The following is a 10,773-nucleotide window of genomic DNA, read 5'->3' as shown; positions in this document are numbered from 1 at the left end:
TGGGGCACTCTACTCCCTCCTGTTTGATAACTTTGAAACGGATGAGATCCCCACCTCTCAACCATATACATTCATGTATGGGACTATATAACTAATCAAATGAAATATAGGTGAAGTCCCTAGGGTCACCCACCACCTCCTGCTTCAGAACTTGGAAACAGTCGAGATCCTCACCCCTCAACCATATTTATTCATGTATGGGACAATATAACCAATCAAATGAAATACAGGGGGAGTCCCTGGGGTCACCCCACCACTCCTGTTTGGGAACTTTGAAACAGTTGAGATCCCCACCCCTAAACCATATATATTCATGTATGGGACAATATAATAAATCAAATGAAATATAGGGGGAGTTCCTGTGGGTCATCCCACCACTCCTGTTTGAGAACTTGGAAACGGTCGAGATCCCCACCCCTAAACTATATATATTCATATATGGTACAATATAACAATTCATATGAAATATAAGTGGAGTTCGTGGGGCCACTCTACCCCTTCCTGTTTGAGAATTTGAAAACGGTTGAGATCCCCTCCATAAACCATATATATTCATGTATTGGACAATATAACAAATCAAATGAATTACAGGGGGAGTCCCTAGGGTCACTGCACCCTCATGTTTGAGAACTTGGAAACAGTCGAGATCCTCATCACGTAACCATATATACTCATGTATGGGACTAAATACAGACCTGATTTTCTTCCGTTTTTTAGCGGAATTCCGCTTTCCGCTCGACTTCTTTCCGATTTCTTGCTTTGAATTCCGTTTTTTTATTTATCACGGCAAAACCGGATATTTTTCCGCTCTTCTCCGAATCCGATAAAAATTATATAAAAAAACTTCCAAAAGCGGAAATAAGCTCATTTTTGATTGGCCATAGCTATGTTTTAATAAAAGGACGAACGTGATTGGTCGAGATTTCAAAGTCAAGATGAAAGATGGTTTCCCGTGTTGTACTTCAGAGGGACTCATACAATTTGGAAGTTGACAAAGGTGTCAAAAACTGTTGGAAATGGGATTGGGTTGAACGTTCGGTTTATGGCAACCCAGTAGGCCAGTTTATTAGGAAAATTAACTCAAGAGGAATTGCCAGATGTGAGTTATGTCAAAAAGACATCAATTACGCTGGAAGAGGCTGGAAAAGTTTGGAGCAACACTTAACCAAAAAACTTCACCTGGACAATTTGAAAATGAGAAAAACAAATCACAGCCTGTCTGGTACGTTGAAATTTCTTTATTTATTTGTCTAAATGTTGTGTATCTATCTTTTAAGCAATGAGGTATGTTCTTTTAGGATAAGGAGAACTGTCCTACTCTCTTTGCTTTTCTTTCTTTGACCAAACTTTAAGGCCTGGGAAATTGGGGATAGGGGGGTATAAATTCTTAATTTCTAGGGGCTACTATGCCCAAATTTTTTGTAGGTCTGGACTTAGTTTTTTTCTGCAAATATTTCTTCAAATGATGTATAAGTCAAAGGGATGAACACCAACACACAGGTTGGGAACAATCCCTAAAGAGGGATATCCCTTAAATGTCCCAACCTGACAAAAGCAATCATTACCACTTAATCTACAATATAAAAACATTTTAATGCTGTAGTCAGACATTTTTTCAAAATGCATCTCAAGTCTCGTTTAACTAGATTGACTTGTTGTAATACTTAACTTGTTTTATTTTTAGGTGCATTTGGAGCAAAATTAGATACTCACCAAGGTATATATGGATTACATCCAATGTTCAAGTCATCTGCAGAACTAAAACAACCTGCACCAGCTTCACTTACATCATTTCAGGATAGGGTAACAAATATGGAATCTATGGTAGTGGCATTTACTTCCGAAAACTCTCTATCTTTTTCCCTTGTGCCAAAAATGCTTGAATTGGCAAAAACTTTATCTGATGATAAAAAGGCTTTGGACTCCATCACTATGAACAGAACCACTGCTTCATATAAGACCCGTTTTGGCGTTGGAAAAACTTTTGAAGAAGATCTTATAAGATGTTTGAAGACAAGTTGCTTTTCCTTGAATATGGATGAAAGCACAAGTTCTAACTATCAAAAGGTGCTAACTATACTTGCTAGTTACTTCTGTAAAATCTCAAACAAAGTAGTGGTCAGGCATTTATCTTCCCTGACATGTGTTACTGTAAACAGTGAAGCTCTGTATACAAAAGTTGTGGATGTATTTGAAAAAAATGACATACCATGGAAAAACTTGACATCAATCTTAATGGATTCATGCAATGTCATGCGTGGTTCGAAATCTGGACTTGAGACCCGTATTAGAAGTCAGAAGGCTCCACACTTATTGGATGTTGATGGTGATACTTGTCATCATGTTCATAACTCAGCCAAAGCATTCTGCAAGCCATTTGATGGATTTATAGAACAGCTATACAATGACTTGTTTAATGATTTCAAGTGGTCTCCAGATTTAAGAGAGTTTTTTCAAGAAATTTGTACAATGCTCAACATAAAGTTTACCATGCCTCAAAGATATGTAGGTCACAGATGGCTTTCAGTTTACGATGTCACAGTAGATACTCTTAGACTTTTTGATGGATACACTGTGTTTTATGTGCCATGGATAGATGAAAAGATTCGTCACAAATACCTGATATCTGTTGTGGAAGTGTACCACAGGTTAGGTGTATCAGAGTCATCCAGAGCCAGGATTTTAGAAATAAGAAAGGTGGGTTTTTGATTTTATTTTTATTTAAATATTTTCAAGTTATTGTTATTTTTGTTAATTAATATTTGTAATTATTATCAAAAATGCCATTCACAAATTACCTGTATTCTTTATAGAAATTAAAGTACTTAATGTTTATTATATTGTTCATTTTATCAATGGGCTGTTATATAAATTATATAATAGCCCATTGATAAAATGGACTTCACATAAACTATTTATTGAATGACAAGCAGACAGAATTCTATAATACTATTGTTGACATATTGTAATTGAATACAGGAATACTTATATTTCTTTCTTTTGTTTGTTATAATGTTTCAAGTGTTTTGATTTAATTATTTTTTGTTTGTTTTTAGTTTTGTTTTATTTTTACAGTGGATAATGTGGAGTCAATGTCCATTAAAGTAATGAAAGCAACACCAAACAACTTCTAGTATTAAGTAAGCAAATAAAGGTTTCAGTACAGCATCCAGTTCATGATAATTTTCAATAAATGTGTGGAAGGGTATTTATTTCTTAATTAAAAGTCCAAGTATTGGGTTCATTCTTAAACTGATTCTTTATCATGTTTGTAAATTATTGAATTTTTTTTCAGCATTTAATTTTGACCCACTTAGATGCTTAGAATTTTAAATGGAGAGGAAAAAAGATAAACAAAGTAAATTTTGTACATTTTTCATTTCTTAACTCTTTGCCATTCGGCAAAAATTGCACTATTTTTGCCGCAGAGGAATGATCAAATTTCAATCATTCATAACTTTCTTGTTACTGTTAGTAGACTTATCAACTAAGACTTTTTATAGAAAACAGTTTTTCAGTATTATTAATGAAAGGTTTGTGATTTTATTTTGTCATGTTTGATCACGTGATAATCAGTCCAATGTCACGTGACAACAACAAAAAAATCGGAAAATTATAAAATTTCGATTCAAAATGTACTTTTTTTGTAGTTTATTTATGGAAATAGTATCAACAGAGCATTCAAATACAATGTTAGGAATAACATTTCCACGAAAAAGAACCCTCAATGGTCTATTTATGTGAGAAACAGCAATTTTTATAGCCAAACATGCTATGTGGTGATTTGGGTCAAAATTGCTATTTTCGAGCTTTTGGGGTAAAAAAACGTAGCTCAACTGTGCAACTGAAGTGCATCCACACTTTTATCCCCACAATCATTTAAAGGGCAGAAAACCAAATATCTGGCAGCCTCAGCATCCCTTAGTTACCGATTTGTAATAGATTATCTTAATATGTATGCCTCTATTATTCTATAAACGACTGTAGCTTAAAAAACAGACAATTTACTTTGTCACAAGGAAAAATGCATTTTTAATTTGAAATTAGAATTAAATTAAAGTCAAGTCAAGATATTTAATATTTGTGTTGGTTTTTTTTAACCGTACATTCACCATTGCGGGATGCGAACTCAGATCGCTTGATTACTAGCCTTAGATGCATCCCCTCAGCTACGGAGGCAGACACTTATATTCGATTAAATTCATACTTATTTTCAATGTTATTTATAATATTTATTTATAAGTTGACCATTAACATACAAATATTAGATTATAATAAGATACTAAGAAAGACGTCAAAACTGCATTTTTTTACATTTTCAAAACAACACACAATGTGGAATGGTGTGTGAACCCGGAGAGAATAGGGAAGAGGGTGGAAAGGGGGGGGGGGGGTACTTATGATTTAATGTCAAAACCAAGTAACACAAGTAGTAAGAAATGCATTTTATTTATACAATTTGGCCTCTGGCACAACAATATGCACGTTTTAAGTGGTATTGGCAGAAATTCTAAGAAATAGTTGCTGAAAGTTACTGACATATTGACAATGTTAACTGTTTGTATCCGTTTTTCGTAGAAACTAATTATAAGAAAACTTATTGAACCTTCATTTTATAAAGCTCAAAACATAACTGAAAGAAAACAATCCATTAAGAACCGATTTTTGCAGTTTATAGAAACCAAACACAATGTTTCGATAATTCAAGATTTACACAATCCTAAAGTTTTTTCTACAAAATTTTAGCAGATTTTAAAAAAAACGACGATAGTTTAATTGCTTTATTTTACCATAAAGATCAACCCCAAAATACACAACTGGCGTTTTAATGTGTAGCTGAAACTCACAGGTTTCATTTAAGCCCTTGGTGAAATCTGTTGATAGTCAAATGACAGAGAACTTAAGGTTTTAATCTAAATTTTACGCAAAAAAGTGCTTATGACCCGAATTCGGGTCATAGGAACGGTAAAGAGTTAATTGACGTTTAACTCTTTGCCATTCGGCAAAAATTGCACTATTTTTGCCGCAGAGGAATGATCAAATTTCAATCATTCATAACTTTCTTGTTACTGTTAGTAGACTTATCAACTAAGACTTTTTATAGAAAACAGTTTTTCAGTATTATTAATGAAAGGTTTGTGATTTTATTTTGTCATGTTTGATCACGTGATAATCAGTCCAATGTCACGTGACAACAACAAAAAAATCGGAAAATTATAAAATTTCGATTCAAAATGTACTTTTTTTGTAGTTTATTTATGGAAATAGTATCAACAGAGCATTCAAATACAATGTTAGGAATAACATTTCCACGAAAAAGAACCCTCAATGGTCTATTTATGTGAGAAACAGCAATTTTTATAGCCAAACATGCTATGTGGTGATTTGGGTCAAAATTGCTATTTTCGAGCTTTTGGGGTAAAAAAACGTAGCTCAACTGTGCAACTGAAGTGCATCCACACTTTTATCCCCACAATCATTTAAAGGGCAGAAAACCAAATATCTGGCAGCCTCAGCATCCCTTAGTTACCGATTTGTAATAGATTATCTTAATATGTATGCCTCTATTATTCTATAAACGACTGTAGCTTAAAAAACAGACAATTTACTTTGTCACAAGGAAAAATGCATTTTTAATTTGAAATTAGAATTAAATTAAAGTCAAGTCAAGATATTTAATATTTGTGTTGGTTTTTTTTAACCGTACATTCACCATTGCGGGATGCGAACTCAGATCGCTTGATTACTAGCCTTAGATGCATCCCCTCAGCTACGGAGGCAGACACTTATATTCGATTAAATTCATACTTATTTTCAATGTTATTTATAATATTTATTTATAAGTTGACCATTAACATACAAATATTAGATTATAATAAGATACTAAGAAAGACGTCAAAACTGCATTTTTTTACATTTTCAAAACAACACACAATGTGGAATGGTGTGTGAACCCGGAGAGAATAGGGAAGAGGGTGGAAAGGGGGGGGGGGGGTACTTATGATTTAATGTCAAAACCAAGTAACACAAGTAGTAAGAAATGCATTTTATTTATACTATTTGGCCTCTGGCACAACAATATGCACGTTTTAAGTGGTATTGGCAGAAATTCTAAGAAATAGTTGCTGAAAGTTACTGACATATTGACAATGTTAACTGTTTGTATCCGTTTTTCGTAGAAACTAATTATAAGAAAACTTATTGAACCTTCATTTTATAAAGCTCAAAACATAACTGAAAGAAAACAATCCATTAAGAACCGATTTTTGCAGTTTATAGAAACCAAACACAATGTTTCGATAATTCAAGATTTACACAATCCTAAAGTTTTTTCTACAAAATTTTAGCAGATTTTAAAAAAAACGACGATAGTTTAATTGCTTTATTTTACCATAAAGATCAACCCCAAAATACACAACTGGCGTTTTAATGTGTAGCTGAAACTCACAGGTTTCATTTAAGCCCTTGGTGAAATCTGTTGATAGTCAAATGACAGAGAACTTAAGGTTTTAATCTAAATTTTACGCAAAAAAGTGCTTATGACCCGAATTCGGGTCATAGGAACGGTAAAGAGTTAATTGACGTTTAACTCTTTGCCATTCGGCAAAAATTGCACTATTTTTGCCGCAGAGGAATGATCAAATTTCAATCATTCATAACTTTCTTGTTACTGTTAGTAGACTTATCAACTAAGACTTTTTATAGAAAACAGTTTTTCAGTATTATTAATGAAAGGTTTGTGATTTTATTTTGTCATGTTTGATCACGTGATAATCAGTCCAATGTCACGTGACAACAACAAAAAAATCGGAAAATTATAAAATTTCGATTCAAAATGTACTTTTTTTGTAGTTTATTTATGGAAATAGTATCAACAGAGCATTCAAATACAATGTTAGGAATAACATTTCCACGAAAAAGAACCCTCAATGGTCTATTTATGTGAGAAACAGCAATTTTTATAGCCAAACATGCTATGTGGTGATTTGGGTCAAAATTGCTATTTTCGAGCTTTTGGGGTAAAAAAACGTAGCTCAACTGTGCAACTGAAGTGCATCCACACTTTTATCCCCACAATCATTTAAAGGGCAGAAAACCAAATATCTGGCAGCCTCAGCATCCCTTAGTTACCGATTTGTAATAGATTATCTTAATATGTATGCCTCTATTATTCTATAAACGACTGTAGCTTAAAAAACAGACAATTTACTTTGTCACAAGGAAAAATGCATTTTTAATTTGAAATTAGAATTAAATTAAAGTCAAGTCAAGATATTTAATATTTGTGTTGGTTTTTTTTAACCGTACATTCACCATTGCGGGATGCGAACTCAGATCGCTTGATTACTAGCCTTAGATGCATCCCCTCAGCTACGGAGGCAGACACTTATATTCGATTAAATTCATACTTATTTTCAATGTTATTTATAATATTTATTTATAAGTTGACCATTAACATACAAATATTAGATTATAATAAGATACTAAGAAAGACGTCAAAACTGCATTTTTTTACATTTTCAAAACAACACACAATGTGGAATGGTGTGTGAACCCGGAGAGAATAGGGAAGAGGGTGGAAAGGGGGGGGGGGGGGGGTACTTATGATTTAATGTCAAAACCAAGTAACACAAGTAGTAAGAAATGCATTTTATTTATACTATTTGGCCTCTGGCACAACAATATGCACGTTTTAAGTGGTATTGGCAGAAATTCTAAGAAATAGTTGCTGAAAGTTACTGACATATTGACAATGTTAACTGTTTGTATCCGTTTTTCGTAGAAACTAATTATAAGAAAACTTATTGAACCTTCATTTTATAAAGCTCAAAACATAACTGAAAGAAAACAATCCATTAAGAACCGATTTTTGCAGTTTATAGAAACCAAACACAATGTTTCGATAATTCAAGATTTACACAATCCTAAAGTTTTTTCTACAAAATTTTAGCAGATTTTAAAAAAAACGACGATAGTTTAATTGCTTTATTTTACCATAAAGATCAACCCCAAAATACACAACTGGCGTTTTAATGTGTAGCTGAAACTCACAGGTTTCATTTAAGCCCTTGGTGAAATCTGTTGATAGTCAAATGACAGAGAACTTAAGGTTTTAATCTAAATTTTACGCAAAAAAGTGCTTATGACCCGAATTCGGGTCATAGGAACGGTAAAGAGTTAAAGAGAAAACAATCTGAAAATTCAACTGACTGACAACACAAAAAATCACATGCATAACAACACATATTGGGAATGACAAAGAGTCAATATATGTAAGCTCAATTTAACTATTGCCATTGCCTTGTTATTAATACTAAGACATTTATTAATTAAAACTATCATTTACAGTGTCTTCTGAAGAAAAATCTGACAAAAGATGGTCTTGAAAGAAAGAAGAGAATTGTTGGAAAAGTATTTTACGAGAGAAGTTATGCAAAAATGATAATGGGCCTGTATTCCTCAGTATTGCCTCTTTTGAAGCAGTTTGTCTTAACCTTTGAAATGAAAGAGCCAATGATTCATGAGCTGCATGAGCAATTAGTAAGTGCAAATGCAAAAAACAATGTCCCATATATACAGCAAAAAAAACAGCAAAAAATATGAAGCTCAGCATGGTCTTCAACATTGACATACTTTTAAATTAATAATTTTACTTTTACAGATTTCTGACTTGGATGGAGAGTTGTCTCATTCACACTCATACCACACATATCACAAAATACCACATCTTCGATATTCCTGACTATATATAACTATTTGTTGTTAATATATTTCTTGATGAACACAAATTTCCCAGTGTAGCATACAGAGACAAATTTGTTATATTTTAATATGATAATAATTCTTTACAGGTCAAGTTATTTAGAGAGTTTCTTGCTTGTTATGTGAAACCTGAAATTTTGAAGTCAGCAACAACATCAGCAAAATTAAAGAGATTAGACATTTCAACAACAGCAAACTTCTTGAAAGCAGATAAAATGTTCATTGGGGTAAAATCATCACAAGTAATACAGAAGAATCAAAAAGATGTGGCAGTAAAAACATTTTTGCATAATGTAAGTTTTTTTAGAAACTATATATAATGTAAGTTTTTTTTAAAAACTTTATATGAAATAGAAAGGATATAGGGTATTCATCAAAAAGACAACATCACAATAAAATAAAGCATTGCAAAAATGCCGTCACAAAGGGGTCCCTTTTGTGGCCTTCAACAGTGAGCAAGAGCCCATACCACTCAACAAGCACTAAATATACCCTAGATAAATCTCAATCATTAAATTAAAGTCACCAGAAGTCTCAGAACAAAGTATCCAATATCAAAAACTAATAACAAATAACAATGAGTTGACAAGTGTAAATTTCAAACATAACAAGCTACAAGAACATTTCAAATTTGATAATAATCTCAGTTTGTCAAAGAAAAACATACAAAAAAATTAATCGACTAACATGATTGTCCATTAACATATACATCAAGAAATCATAATTTTGCATTTTTTATATTAAATCACATGTGTATATGGAAATATTAGGTTATAGAAGGAATTATATACAAAATAACAAGTGCAGTAATGTAAGTTTTGGTTGTTCAATTTATTTGAGCAATTGTTATATTTTTTTTATACAATATTTTTCAGGTTCAAGATGCCTATAAAAATTGTGGACTCACCCTTCAGAATAAGCTTCCAATTACAAATGTTTTCTTGAAAGCAGTTTCAGCTATTCACCCAGATGCAAAAGGCCATACCTGTACATTGATTTACTTACAAAAATTGCCAAGTCTTGCAACAAATGTGCTTGAAGAAGATGAAATAGAAAACTATGATTTGGAAATTAGAAAATTTCAGACAGATGAATCAATTGTGGAGTTGAAAGATGATGAAAGAATTGATGTATGGTGGGGCAAAGATGGTATTGTAAAGAAGTATCCACTTCTTTCAAAAATGGCTCAATCACTGCTTAGTTGTTTTCATGGACCACAAGTAGAATCTAGTTTCAACATAATGAATGACATTATAGATTGTAAATCTGGAAGTATTAACATTTCAACATACAATGCTATTCAGAATATAAAATACAGTTTGAAAGCAACTGAGAAAACAGCTGTAGAGTACTACAAGAAAAAAGATGTATTACATGAAAAGATAGATCCTCACCTGTGTAAAAATATGAAAACTGCTTGTAAGCAGTACAAGGAAGAACTGCTCAAACAGAAATTAATCAATGAGGAAAAAAAAGCAAACTTACAAATCAAATCGCAGGAAAAAACAGTTTCCAAGAGAAAAGCAAAAGAATTGATTGAAAAAGCAGCCAAAAGAGCAAGATTAGGACACATTACCTCAGCTTCTCAAAAGACAAAAGGACACTAGTGACAATGAAATCAATGAATTATGGAAATGAAATTGCCATTATATATTATTTATACACCATAAATGTTTACCCTTATTAAATATTAATTATTTCCTTTTCCTATTTATTATCAGAAGTTGTCAGCAATTGAGAAAGTATGTTTTTTCTCTTCTTAAAATCTAAAAATGATAGAAGTTATATCATATTGAACATTTTTTTTGAAAAATGGGGAAAAATCTTATATAAAAACAATGTTTTTTAAAACTAAATTTAAGTGCCAGGAATAGCCCAGATTGCATAATTTTGCACCATTTATCCCAAAATTTTCTGGGGGCCTTGAGCGGCCCACAGACCCCCGGCCGTGAAGGCCACCTCGCTGCGCGAGGTGGTTTGGGTCGCTTCGCGACCCAGTCTGATTCAATA

The 10,773-nt window shown here is 32.6% G+C and overlaps 1 protein-coding gene across 1 annotated transcript; it reads left to right on the top strand.

The window, feature by feature from the left end:
- Window positions 1-689: 689 nt before the first annotated feature.
- Window positions 690-10,462, top strand: LOC143050737 (uncharacterized). Its single transcript, XM_076223857.1, has 5 exons — window positions 690-1,222; window positions 1,685-2,697; window positions 8,350-8,541; window positions 8,853-9,056; window positions 9,639-10,462. The coding sequence occupies exons 1-5, from the start codon at window positions 943-945 to the stop codon at window positions 10,368-10,370; spliced, it is 2,421 nt and encodes an 806-aa protein (XP_076079972.1). The 5' UTR covers window positions 690-942; the 3' UTR covers window positions 10,371-10,462.
- The last annotated feature ends 311 nt before the right edge of the window (window positions 10,463-10,773 follow it).

Source organism: Mytilus galloprovincialis, chromosome 11 (assembly GCF_965363235.1).
Source record: "Mytilus galloprovincialis chromosome 11, xbMytGall1.hap1.1, whole genome shotgun sequence".
NCBI lineage: Eukaryota > Metazoa > Mollusca > Bivalvia > Mytilida > Mytilidae > Mytilus > Mytilus galloprovincialis.
The sequence above is the reverse complement of the archived record's forward strand: the minus strand, read 5'-3'. Positions and strand labels throughout refer to the sequence as shown.